At 35.7% G+C, this 14,741-nt stretch overlaps 1 protein-coding gene across 2 annotated transcripts; it reads right to left on the reverse strand.

Moving 5' to 3' along the window:
• Positions 1 to 9,119: 9,119 nt before the first annotated feature.
• On the reverse strand, positions 9,120 to 14,091 carry LOC111896330 (probable inactive ATP-dependent zinc metalloprotease FTSHI 3, chloroplastic). 2 transcript variants are annotated; one of them, XM_042900311.1, is made up of 5 exons: positions 13,924 to 14,091; positions 12,826 to 13,826; positions 11,389 to 11,712; positions 10,100 to 10,400; positions 9,120 to 9,474 (listed from the first exon to the last, which is right to left on the reverse strand). In XM_042900311.1, exons 1-5 carry the CDS (start codon positions 13,931 to 13,933, stop codon positions 9,287 to 9,289), a joined length of 1,824 nt encoding a protein of 607 aa, XP_042756245.1. In that variant the 5' UTR covers positions 13,934 to 14,091; the 3' UTR covers positions 9,120 to 9,286. The 2 variants fall into 2 exon arrangements, with proteins under 2 accessions (XP_042756245.1, XP_023748108.1); XM_023892340.2 differs by having other exon boundaries at positions 12,826 to 14,091.
• Between the last annotated feature and the right edge of the window lie 650 nt (positions 14,092 to 14,741).

Consider the following 14,741-nt stretch of genomic DNA (forward strand, 5'->3'; position numbering starts at 1 on the left):
CTTACTTGGGCCTCCCACTGACCCGGTGTCCTCGGTAGTACGGGCCCAATACTACCGACCACACCGCATCAATGTTCATCCCAAGTCCTCCTCCCCAAACTCCGGATAGTGAGTACTCTACTTCTGATACGCTCTATCTACCCGCATACTAGCAAAGCATCTCATATAGGCAACTTCCCTAGACTAAGGCATCACAAATCAGGCCACTCTAGTCCTATCATGAATACCTAGTCTTCTAGCATGCATAACAATTCATATCATATAATATTGTAAGGTATTTTGGCGATCTTTACCGTTCGGGCGCTGACTGATCGTACACACTGCTTCTTTCTTGCTTACCACAAAACCATTTACAAAAGTTTATGCCTTTATTTGAAAAGCTTCCTCAAATCCTCGGTTTGAGTTCAGATACCCCCCTAAGGTGCACCCGAATCCCTCAAACCAAGGCTCTGATACCAATTGTAACAACTCAAATTTTTCAACAAATTTTTCATTTTTAAAAACATAAATGTTTCTATTTTAAACAAGGCATAAATAGTTTAATTATTCTGTCAAATACAATTATTCAAAATCCCAAGATCATAAAGACAATCTTCAGTGTGTATCGATCATGCCGGCGCCTTCCCACGGTCCTCGCTAGTACCTGAAATACATGCACAACAACTGTAAGCATAAATGCTTAGTGAGTTCCCCAATATACAACTTACGCACATACGCCTTTCCAGGCCCAACCTTTCGGTCCATGTGTCTCAGGGGACTTCCGTCCCTGCTGGGTAAACCTTCCGGCCTTACCCACGCCGACCTTCCGGTCCATCACACATCATATCGCCTTCCGGCCCATAATATAATCGCCTTCCGGCCCATAACATACATAGCACACATAACAAATAACTTACCACATATAGCATACATATCACATATCATATCCGACCTTCCGGTCACACAGTCAAACCCTTCCGGGTACAGTATAGTGAGAAGACTCACCTCGTAGAAGCTGAACGCTAGCAATTCCCGAAATGACTCGTGCACAACCGACGAGCTACAACCTCCCTATAGCATTTCATATTTCATTAATACTTATATCTTCTAAGTGTGACTATCCCTAAGAAGTCAGACTTAGGTCAGCTCTGGTCAACGGTCAACTGTCAACTCGACCGGACTCGGCGAGTACCATGACGACTCGGCGAGTCTGGACGTCTTCCAACTTTCTGAGATTCCTTATCTACTCGTCGAGTACCCTCCTCGACCCGACGAGTTACTCCTGGAAGAATCGCGGGGCCACCTCGACTCCACTCGTCGAGTCTGAAGAACAACTCGGCGAGTCCCAGTAAATCTTCAAGCTACTCGCCGAGTCTGAAGAACAACTCGGCGAGTCCATGCCATGCAGACGAGTAACTGCTTCCTGAGATAGGTCTCGTCCCGAATTTCACATGCATGGGACCTGCTGGACCTCTAAAGGTCCTACTACAAGATTATAGTCGTGGGTAACAGGGCACTACTTCATCTAATCACTAAATGGGTTCTATAAACCCTAATTTCATAAATACATCAATATAGCAGAGCACACACGAATTCTTACCTGGATGATGTATTCTCTGTATTCCCAATCCTCAGAACGTGACCCCTTGCTGCTCCTTTAGCCAATCCTTTCTCTTCCTTGCACAACCACTCTTCTATAACCAACAATGGCCTAAGATCCTTGCTCCAGCTGCACCCAATCGATCTAGGGTTCTTCTCAGAAGGCTAAAACGAACAATGACGGCCAATGAGTCCCTTTTATACGTCCCAAACCTGAACGGTTAGGGTTTCCGCTAAACAGCGTCGACTCGCCGAGTCCATACCTGGACTCGTCGAGTCCAGTCGCGATCCCGCGACCAAGTCTGCGATCCTACTCGGCGAGTCTAGGCCCCAACTCGCCGAGTCCCCTCTTAAATCACCCAAAAACATAATTTAAACAATACCTGAGATTTCGGGCTGTTACACCTCACTGTACTTGTGGGGTCGAAGGCACCAATGTCGGCCTGTTAGATTGTTATCATGTTTTCTCGTATGCTTGTTGCGGTAGTAATCTGTTAAATCGATATCCTTGTAGATAGGATGATGATATGCTCATTGATTTGTATGATCTGCGCTTGCCTGTTAGTTGATTATGTGCTTATGAGTTTTGTATATGTCGACATGTGTGTGTGGTTGGGTTGAGGCGGTTCTGCTTTATGCTGAAGGCCAATAGACCAAGGGTGGCCCGTATAGACTGAAGGCCCTACGAGGCGGTCCAGTCATGTCGAAGGCCCAGCTAGCGGTCCGAATAGGCAGCCCCGCGAGGTGGTCCAGTCATGTCAAAGGCTCGGGAGGGGTCCAAATAGGTTGTAGGCCCTCCGAGGTGGTCCAGTCAGGATGAAGGCTCATTTATGCATGATGTTGTCTTTTATGTTTATGTGGTGGTATTTTGGGGAAGACTCACTAAGCTCTGGGCTTATAGTTTTTGGTTATGTTTCAGGTACTCTGATGTGCAACTTATTTTGAAAAAAAAAATATGTAATAAATGATAGTTTTGGATTTATCTAAAAGTTTTAAAATTTTCAAAATTTTTTACGGATGTTACAAGTTGGTATAAGAGCCTTGGTTTGAGTGAATTGGAGGAACACTCGTGTGAATCCAGTCTCAAACTAAGGAAAAAAGGATTTTCAAAATGATTTTTCAAATGGTTTTCAAAATACTCAAGGAGAATACGACGTGTACGATCAGCCGGAGCCAGTAAGTAGACCCCAAAATACCATATTGTTATTTGATATTGAGATATGTTAAAACGACATGCTAGTAGCAGGATAGGGATCTTCAGAAATTGCATGATAGGATTGCTTGATATATGATGGGTTATCTCTTGTAGAGCACTTGATTGATGGTTGTACGTTAATTGGTTACCACCCAACAACCCTAGACATATTTTGACCAACTGTAAGACCAAGGATGAGAATAGAAGTTTATTAGGGTGACATCCTATCACTCAAAAAACCGGGCACCTCTTCTAAACAAACACCATTCCCGAAAAAATTTGATTTTTGCAAATTAATCTTCATCCCTAACACCAAATAAAAGCAATGTAAAATCTTAACCATGCTTAGAACATTTTCCTTGCCCCATTCTCCAAGGATGATCACATCATCAACATAAAACAAACGAGAAAATTCCAACTGATCCCTACAAATATTTACTCCCAAAAATATACTCCCAATAACCGTGTTAGCGGTCAAAATCCTAAAATATTCTGGAGAATCTCGAATCCTGAAGTCATGTCGGTATCCTAAAACATATTCTCAGGATCCCGAATATTATAAATATTATTTCCTAACAAAATTATCGAGTATATTTATTGTTTATTATTCACATGTGCATAAATGGAAAACACAAGACAAGTCAACACTAAAGAATTGTTCCAGTCAAGCTTAAAACTCGGAATTACCAAGTCAAGGCAACCTGTAAAGGCTTGTTCAACAGGATCCCAAGAATATTGGACACTTAGTTATTCAACATATGATATAAATACACATGTATAGATCACACAAACACACAATGAGAGCTAATGAATCACCGGTGCTGATACTTTCAAACACATTTCTGTAATTTACATTGCGATTAATAAAATTAAACAAGGCAGGTGATTATTATCACCTCCCACGGTTTTGTGTCGTAGATCCTAACAAGGATCAATGGCTTTCCTTGTAAAGATCACTTGTGTCACTTTCACTTCATTTTCATATTCATATCGATTGCAACACCACAATCTCTCATACAATTTGGTTGATATTCCCTTGATCATTTTTCGACCAAAACAAACTGCAGCTTCAATGGCAATGTGTAACCCCTTAATAACTAAAATAAAAAGGAAAGGAGATCATAGATCTTCTTGCCTAAGCCCTCTCTGCAACTGGAGCTCCTCTGTAGGACTACACTTCACTAGCACCAATGTAACATCCCGAAAATCGAGGGTAAAAATTTCATTTTTATTATAATCAAAACACTAGTGTAACTTCATTTAAACATTGTAAAGCTTTTCAAAATAAAACAATTATCAGAGTTCATTCCCAAAATCACATGTTACGAAAAACACGGGTGTATGCGCTGCGATCAAGCTATGCCCTTCCCTTTCGAACCGGAAGTACCTGAAACCATAAACCACAAACTGTAGGCACAAAGTTTAGTGAGTTCCCCAAATACCACATACAATACATATCAAATCAGCCATACATATCCAATCAATCAATAAAAGTGTTATGTGTCAACCATAGTCTTGCCATTATGTCACGAGCTACCTTATGATCTTCCTTGCCAGGTCGGGGGGCAAAACTATGGGTCTTACACACAAGTGCCAGAAGCCACCTCCTGGTCTTCCATGCAAGCATCACAAAGACAACCATCATACATTTTACTACTACTTAACTAATAATTGCCAGAGTTTAGACTCTGGACTTGCATACAGATTGCCAGAAGCCGCCTCCTAGACTTTCATACAAAATGCCAAGGGTTACCCCTGGGTCTTCCTACGATACATAATTCAAATGGGTCGGCATTGGTGCCTTAGTTGTTGCCCTGACGACTCCCCCAAGCTATCAGAAAAAAATAACACCTAATTAGCAATTGGGTTCCAATCTATGGTCCATAATCCAAACTTGGGATAAAATGACCATTTTACCCTTGGCCCAACTTGCACCAACACTGAGGCCCAAAACCATAAACCAAAAAGGTTCAAAACCAAAAGATCCATAAAGGCCCAATTATGGCCCATTTTTCCAAATTGGGGCCAATCCCCGAAATGGGCCTTATCCTAAATCCCCAATAAATTCTTTAGTCAAAAAGTTGATCTCAGGTGGCCCAAAAGGCCCAAAGCAACAAACCCCAAAAGACACCACGAGGCTCAAGCCATTAGGCCTACAAAGGCCCAATACTAAAACCTAGGTCCAACAAGGTAAGCCCAATAACAAGACCATATCTTAATAAAATCCTCAGACATAAACGAGCACAGAAATATAAATAAGTCTAACCCATGAACAAAGCCTTTAAACCCAAAAATGGAAAGAAGCCCAAAATAGCATTGATCACTCTACGCTTGGCGTAACCTAGGTACTCCCCACGTACCGGGCTGACTGGCTGGGAAACGGGTTGGCTCGTGCGTACGCTCAGCGTACCACAATGTATGCCCCACGTACGACTCCATTAAGCTAAAAATTCCATTAATCCCTTATTTCTTAGGACTAGAAGTCCAAATCACGGATCCAACTCTTAATCATTATCTGTAACCATAAAGTCACGGACTTGGTGACTTTGCATGCCCCAAAAAGGACCCAACCTCAAGATAAAACACTCTACTTTCACTAGATGTACAACAACTCATGCATGGATGATTTTCGACCCTAAAGGTGGCAACTTTATGAACTTATAACCTCAGAAATGCTAAGAGTAGCAACTAAAAGCTCCTGGAGTGGTGTCCAACCACTAGATCTCATCCATGAGATCAAAATACAACCAAAAGTCACATAATCCTAGATCTCAACTTCTAATGAGCAAGGTTAGATATTTTTACCTTTTATGAGCTGGAAATGGAGCAAAGAGTCAAGATCCACAAACCTTCCCTTCATTCACCACCTTGCACAAAGCTTTCACTCTTGAATGATCACCAAAACCCACCAAATATGCACATAAAGAGCTCATAACACTCTTGGATGAGGCTACGGTTCGAGATTAGGGTTTAGAACAATGGAGGATGATACAGGGGCAAACACCTGGGACTTAAGGTGTTTATATAGTAAGCCAACCTAAATTTTAGGGTTTTGGGATCCAGCTCATTACGTTGGGCGTTCTTTCTGTACGATGGGTATACAACCCTCAACACTCGCGTCCACTTTTCCTACTTATGCGGGGCGTATGACTAAATTACATTGGGCATAAATGACAACCCACATTTTCAAGCATTCCATGACTTACTTGCAACACCTACATCTTCAAGGCTTAATTGCAATACTTTATAACTTCAAGGGTCTTAAATAAACACTTAGAAATTCCATAATGTTATAACCAAATCTCTAGCCGACACCAAACAAGCATGAATCCATGACCGCCATTTCAATCCAAACTTCAAGAAAAACATCATGTGATCCAAAAGTCCCAACTTACCGAGTCATAAGGCTTTTCAAAATCAATTTAGGCAACATAAATTTTTCCTTTTCTTTTAGTACCATTCGCCAACTCCATTCACCATTAACAGACCATCTAAAATTTGACGATCCTTCACGAACACCATTTACTCCATACTAACCACGGAATCAATGATATAAGTTATCCTCAAAGCTAAAATCTTAACAAAAATCTTATATTGAATTCAGATAAGTCTTATAGGACGGAAATTACTAATCACCATTGGGCTGCTAGTATTAGCAATTAAAGTAATGAATGATGAGTTACACCCGAACGAAATCCTTGAATGAACAAAAATTTCATTCATAAATTTCGTTCTTCCATCAACTATTAATGTCGTTTTTAAGCTTATATGAAAATTAGATGTCAATTTATAACCTAATATATCCTCCTCCAATAGTCATTGATAGATGTTTTGTTAGAGGTTTAGAAATCAATATGTTCTTTTTCAGCGAGAATTGAGCTAATGAAATTTGTCAATATTCAATATTAACATCTAATTTCTCTTCATGTGTACATACTATAATATAAAATTCTATTAAGAAATATTTTGTTGTATTAATTGACCCAATATTAAATGAGTGGAATTCCATCTTATATGTGTTTTAGCTTGTATTTTAAAAATCTTTCACTTTCAGATATAACAAATGTATAATTTTAATGCATAATATACCCACTAAAAATATGAAATTTCATTTTTGTTCTCTCTCTCTCTCTCTCTCTCTCTCTCTCTCTCTCTCTATATATATATATATATATATATATATATATATATATATATATATATATATATATATATATATATAAATTTGCTTATTCAGTCGTTTCTGATCCCGACATAGTCAAAACATAAAATGATTTTATTTCATAAAATAATAACATAATGGTTTTTTTAACATTAAAAAATAAGAGGTTGAATTTTCTATCATTTTTCCCATACAAAATCATAAAAATATTTAACAACAAACCCGATATATTTTCCAATGCCCAAACCGTTTATTTAATCAACTACAATAATCGAAAAAATTGCTCCTACAAATTTCTTCTTCCATTGATGTTTGATAAGAATCTAATATACGACATAACACGTCTATAAATAATAATCAAGTACAATGTATTTAAAAAGTTTGAAAGTTATATAGGTCGTTACGATGAATTACACTTTCATAAAGCGACATTTATATGATTATAATAACTTAATGTAGGCTAGTTATGTCGAGATAAGTATAAAAATATATATAATGATGGGACATATCGTCAAACAATAAATTAAGAAAATTCCAAGGCTTATTAGATCCCACGTGATACCATGATTCCACAATCCATGATATTATTGTTTTATTACAACTGGTGTTTCGAAAGACGAAGAATGAACTGTTAAGCGTTAGTATTAGTACCTTTAATATTTATTAAATTGGAAATATCTTTTCTATTGAATTTCCAGAAGAGTTAAAAAAATCAACCCAAAGTTAAACAACTATTATATTTATTTAACTTTATATTATCTTGTATTCTTCTATGTAACAGTTGAATGTGAATAGTTCAATCTATAGATCATCTAAGATTATGAGTGTGTGTGTGTTTGACGAGTTTAAAGCTATTATTTAAAATCATGATTTTGTCTTTAAAAAAAAATCGAATTCAAAAAAAAATGTTTGGTATACAAATTTAAAGTTCGTTTTAAGCAAATAAAAATTATAATCGAAAAAACTACTTCAAACATTTTGATGTGTTTCACCTTTCTATTTTTGTCAAATATTTTTACATAAATAAAAATATAATATTCAATTTCCAGTTATCAGTTATTTTCACCATATACACCCTATATTCAAATACATACGACACAATATTTGGAAAACATATGAGCATTTGGACCGAACACTCGAACCGAATTAGGACCGGGTAAATTATTCGGGTCGGTTCTTTGGTATGTATTTTAGGCTTATTTGGTTTCCGGGTTACTTGAATAATGTCTTAATCAGGCCTAAATGACCAAACTGGAAATTGAAAAGTCATAATTTTTAGGGCAACTTCGAACTGTTATAGCGTCTTCGTTATTTGTCCGACTTTCCAAATTTTTTTCCAGCTTGTAGTTCACAATTTAAACTACTTTTTACATAGTTTACATGTATTTTTTGGTTATATAGTCAATAAGATATAGACCCCTAAACATGAGGTATTGAAGTCGAGTTTTCTGTTTCAGTATGTTTGCAGAATTTTATGGCAGGTTTAAACTGTCCTAGCGTCTTCGTTATTTGTTCGATTCATCCGATTTTTTTTCCATGCTCCTAAACAGAGATATTAAAGCTGTTTTTCTTTAAACTGACATTTACTTTATTGTAATACATCCTATATGTTCGAGATGTTTTGTCCCCAATAAAGGAAGACTTCAATATTTATAGAGCTACGGTTGGATCAATCAATCCATATTTGAATTTAAATAATTTGACTTCTTTTGATTATTGTAAATGTTATCCGATTTATTCAATTCTTTTTTGTACAATTCGGTCCTTTATTATATTGTAAATGTTATTTGGTTTATTCGGGTAATAACCGAACCAGGTCTATTAATAGCTGAACTGAACTCATATTTGTTTGATCGGTCTGATTTTCGGTTCCTCCAAATATTCTTATTCGGTTTTGGTTTATTCAAGTCACACCAGTTCCGACCCGAATATCACTTCTAATTTGGAACCATATTATGCTAAAAAAAGATTTGGTTAAATTAATTTTTTTTTAATTGTTTTATGCCAAGATTCATTTAGTGTGTATCCACTTGGATTCTAAACTCAGTTTGGAAGTCGTCGTTTTCCAACGACAAAAAACTCACTTTCAATAGTGTGAGAATAGCTGTGAAGCACTCTAATAATTACTATTTTTTTCAATCCTAATTGTGATTATATGATTATCTAAATATATTAATATTCAAATGATTAAAATGACGATAATAATTTCAAAAACAAATACCCACATCCACATATCCTCTTAAATCATAAATGTTTTAACATATCACATGTAACTTGATATCTCCAAAAAGACAAGATGCTTTCTATGTTTGGTAACCTACTTCTTTGTGAAATGACAAGAATACCCTCAATCAGCTTAGTGTTTGGTAACCACCAAGAGAAGGAGAGCCATCAGTCCTCGACTTAAATGAGGGCATCCATGGAAAAATCTTTCCAATTTCTTTGGTTAAGTTGGAAGGGCTTATTTGTCTTTCATTTATTCCAAACTTTGCCCTTTCTATAGCTTCCATTATATCTTCCCTTGCCACACATTCCCCACCTAGTAAACCACAAAAAAGGGCAAAATAGTCATATATTAGTTATTACAATCACATTTTATAAAATAGCAACAGTTCATGGGCAGATTTGTATGAAACAATCTTTTACTCTTTCACTATTCTACCCCTAGTCTGTTCCATTTCTTGTTCAATTCGTCATTAATTGATGTAAAATGACTATTATACCCTTATCTGATATATTTTAACTATTTGTTTTTATAAATAAAAGTTAAAAGAATAACATATAAAGGGTATAATCATCATTTTATATTGATTAGGAACAATTTCTACAACAAAACTAAATCACAGGGACGAAAAAGGTAAAAAATTCTCACAATTTCTGCTTTTTTACCTATTTGCCCTTGATTTATATTGTGAAATTTCTACAACAAAATTAAATCGCACCTTACCTTACCTTACCTACCCCACCTTATTTAAATAAATTAAAAAATCAAGGGCAAAATAGTATTTTCAAGTAAGACAGGGACCTAGAGCGCAACAAAAACAAACTGTAGGGACCTTCCGAGTTAAAAAAAATAAGTTGGGGACCAAACGTACGAATTACCCCAAACCATAGGGACCCTTCGTGTAATTCACTCTAAAAAAATGAAAAAAAAAAAAAGAAACCTCGTCGAGCAGCGAGTAAAGCGGCTTCATTAACGATATTTGCAAGGTCAGCGCCAACAAAGCCTTGAGTGAGAGAAGCAACAAGATTGCATATAATGGTGGAATCTTCTTCAAGAGGGATTCCTCTTAAATGAACAGATAAGATTTTTCTTCTTCCAATTTCGTCCGGCTCTCCAACAAAAACTTTTCTTGAAAATCTTCCGGGCCTACAGAGGGCCGGATCCAATGCTTCCGGCCTATTTGTTGCCGCTATCACAATCACATTCACATCCGACTCAAATCCATCCATTTCTGTCAATAGCTAAAAACACAACAAAATACTAAAAGAATTATCAACATATCTGTTTCGTTGGATGGAATGGAATAACACAAGGAGTGGAATGGAATCGGTTAATACGTTGGTTGGTTTGTAGGAATGAAATATGTAATTTTAACTCTATGATTTTGATTGTAGTTATTAGTTAACGAATTTTTATTTACGAAAGTAAAAATAAGAAAAGGAAAAAAAGGACTCATTCATAGGCTTTAAGTTTGGGGTGACATGACAATGTAAAGAAAATGTGATAAAGACTCGATGAACGTTAAATAAGTTATGATAAAAGATTTTGTGATAACAAAAATTACATAAATAAAAGGGTAAGTTAGAAAAAAAAGGATTACATTTTTGGTAGGTTTTGCGGTTTTTAATGATGAATACTTTATTTTTTCCACTTAAAGCATAAAAGTTTTTGGTAATTTTGATGTGTTATATTTTATATGTTATATCAGGTTTCACCACTAATTTTGTTATAAACCTGTAGTTTTCCAAATTAACAATTTTGACATATTGTTTAATCAGGGCAAAAGGTTAATTTGGAAAATTTTCTTGAAACTTTTATGGTTTGTTTAATATGAAGGGTTAATCTCATAAAAAACCTTATATTTTGTGTTTTTTCCACAGTAAATCTAAACTTTATTTTTTTCATGAAAAAAACCTTGCATTTTTTCATTTTTTCCGATCTGGCCATTTCAGTCATTTTTCTAAATAAAAAAGTTGTAAAATGTGAGGGTTTTTTTAGGAAAAACTAAAAAGGTTGAGGATTTATTTGGAAACATTTAGAAGGATGAAGGTTTTTTTTTTTAAAAAAAAAAAAAAGACAAAATTGAGGGTTTTCTCGAAAAAAATATAAGGTCTTTTTCTTAAAAAAAATAAAGACGGGTTTAATCCAGAAAAAAACACAAACTATAAGGACTTTTACTCACAAGAAATGCATAAAAAGTTTATAATTATATGGAAAGATGGAAGTTACTTGATTTAGGGTTTGATCTCTTTCATCATTAAAGCTTCTACCACGTTTTCCCCCAACAGCATCAAGTTCATCAATGAAGATAATGGAAGGTGAATTCTTTCTTGCAACATTAAAAAGGTCTCTAATACGCGCTGCACCTCTTCCAACAAACATCTCCACAAATTCACTCGCAGACACCGTGAAAAATGGCACCCCGGCTTCTCCCGCCACTGCACGCGCTAATAGTGTTTTCCCCGTCCCCGGTGGGCCCACTAGCAGGACTCCTCTCGGTAACTTTGCCCCGAGTTTGTTGTAATTGATAGAACCTTGAAGACATAACACAATCTATAACAAGAAACAATAAAAATCCATTCTTAGTAAGTTTCCTTAATTTTGAAGAAAAAAAAAAAGCAGCTACAAGCAATAAAGCTGTGTGTAAGGCGGTAAACTGGCAGGGAAGTGTGGGCCAGTTAAGGGGTTGTTGGAAGAATAACCATTTTGAAGAAACTAGTCATTGCAACTTAGGCTATGTTTGACAGACTAACTGAAAAGCTACCTGCTAGCTTATGGCTATGTTTGGCGTGATAGCTGAAAAGCTAGTTGTTAAGTAAAAAGTCAACTGGTAGCTGAAAGACATAAAATGATATTTAAAAAAAATGTATTTCTATAATTAATTAAGGGGTATATTTGAAAATTTTAAAAAAGCTCCTAAAAAGTTAGTCTAAGTAGCTTTTTAAAAAGCTAGCTTATAAGCTACTTGTTGGTTTGCCAAACATGAAAACTTAAAAGTAGCTCGAAATATAAACTAGCTTATCCGCTAGCTGTGGCGCGCTAAACACAGCCTATAAGCTAGGTTACAAAAAAAAACGTTCCATAAAAACTAGTTGATAAGCTAGTTGGAAGATATATAATAACATAAAAGAGCATTTAAAAGAATCATGTTTTTTCAATAATTAATTAAGGGTATATTCGGAAGATTTTAAAAAAACTCCTGAAAAGCTAGTCTAAGGTTGTGTCTTGCGCGCCACAGCTAGCTTAGTTTTCGAACTTTTTTAAGTTGTCATATTTGACAAGTCAAAAACTAGCTTTTTATAAAGCTACTTTCAGGAGATTTTTAAATACTTTCCATATATACCCTTAATTAATTATAAAAATAACATTTTTCTAAATGTTCTTTCATGTCATTTTATATCTTCCAGCTAGCTTTTCAGCTAATTTTTACCAAGCATCAATTTTTTCAGCTAACAGCTAGTATGCCAAACATAGTCTTAGATACAGTAGCTTATCAGCTACTTTTTGGCTTGTCATGTCAATTTAAAAAAGCTCAAAAAATAAGCTAGCTGTGATGCGCCAAACACAGCTTTAGAATAAAGTATAGTTTGATTTGTTGTACTTCCACATAAAGAAAGTTAAAAAAAAAAAAAACGTCATCACATTAAAGAAAAAAAGAAGGGTTACCTCCATAAGCTCTACTTTTGCAGTATCAACACCTTCAACATCTTCAAAGTTAACTACTTGATTGCTAGGCCTTCGTTTTTTTGCAGGGCTATTAGCAGCAGAAAGTTGGCGATAAAGAAGCCACATCAATGGAGTTAATGGAATCCAAAGGGATATAATCGTAATTAAGATACTTCTCATTGACATTAACATTGATTGTGGAGATGAACTATATGTAATCCCTTTCTCTCTCATCAATCCAAGAAGATAACTCTCATCATGGTCGATCTTTCTTGTTGAGTATTGCCACTCGGGTAATGACGATTTTGTCCTTGTCAATTTTCTTAACACATTTGAACTTGTAATGTCATCTTTCTTTACAGAATTTTCGTCATCATCGTTTATTCCACTGTTCTTGTTTTCTGAATTTTCTGAATTTTGAGGGGTTTCTACTCCAATTGAGCCAGTATTGTAGTATATTTTTCGTGATCCTTCCTCAAATAGAACTTTTATAACAGATCCACTTTGAATATTTGTAATTAAGTCTGAATATGGGACGATTTTAGGAGTTGGCATTGATGTTAACTTCAAGAACAAATAACACAACCCTAATACAACAGAAATCGAAGTGGATAGAGTTACTTTTTTCATGTTTTTGCGAAGGTAAGTTCCAAGGTCGTTTAACATAGAACGAATTGATACCCTTTTCAATCTTGAAGAGAGTAATCGCAACCTTGGTTGTAGTCTAAGCTTAAATCCCTTTCGCAAGAAACTAGGCTCCCTGTTCCTCGAATGGTTTTCTTTGTTTCCGTTTTCGTTAATCAGGGACCTAATACTTGACAACCTCTTTTGCGATTTAAAATTTACTGAAGGAAATGAATGTGAACTGTGGCATGAATTGGACACTGAATAAGACGGGATTTTGCATTTCATCGAACACCTGGTGTGCATAACACGAAGCCTTGACATTCCAGAACTACTCAAGGATCCACTGTTCAGTAGAACAGGAAAGGCTGCCATTTCTACAGACATCGCATTCAAATTTCCCATGAAATTTCAAAGATTAACATAGACCCAGACAGAATTTCAACCCAAATTAGACTTCTGCAAACAACTTACCTTGTCCCATAAGCTTGGAAACTTAACAGAAGCATCTAGTTGTTCTTGATGATACGGAATCCGTTTCCAATTCCTTCGTTTTTGTAGTTTCACAGTATCTTTCAGATGATGAGAAATCGTTTCTGATGTTCAAGAAGCTTATCCAGCAGTTTTCAAGGAAATATCATCAATAATATCCGAGGGGCTTTAATTTCCTAAATGGCAGAATACCATGTCAATTTTTCACTTTAGTCCCTATAATATCCAGAGGTGATATCTCGACCCCTTCTAAACCCTCTTTGTCACTACAAATATACAAATTGTCAAATCCATTTAATTATTTAGAGAAATGAATATTCTACATGTAAAATGAATACGGAAATTGACTTGTTAGGGTAATGAACTTATTGAAAGTGTTCACATTTGGGTAACTATTTTTACATATGTAGGCAACGGACTTGCTAGAAATGTTCACATATGATAATTATGATCGGCTATAGCAAGTTATAGCTTATGTAGCGTATATGTGGCAGAGATAGTTACCAAGGAGGATAATGAACTATAGGTTTTGTTCACATCTAGGCAATTTTCTTTTTTGTTCACATTCGACCATCCAGCTTGTTAAAGTTGTTCACATAATACAATTGTTTCATAGATGTAAATTTGTAGGTGAAGCCAGGAATATTCGCTTCACTCGTGTTACCTCAAACCACTTATGACCTTCTTTGGTAATGTGTCACCAATTAGTACCCCCATTGTACTAATACAATGCAAAAACTCTTAATATATATGTAACATCCCGATGATGAGGTATTTTCAATTTTAACCCTAAGTATGAA

This window comes from Lactuca sativa, chromosome 3 (genome assembly GCF_002870075.4).
Source record: "Lactuca sativa cultivar Salinas chromosome 3, Lsat_Salinas_v11, whole genome shotgun sequence".
NCBI lineage: Eukaryota > Viridiplantae > Streptophyta > Magnoliopsida > Asterales > Asteraceae > Lactuca > Lactuca sativa.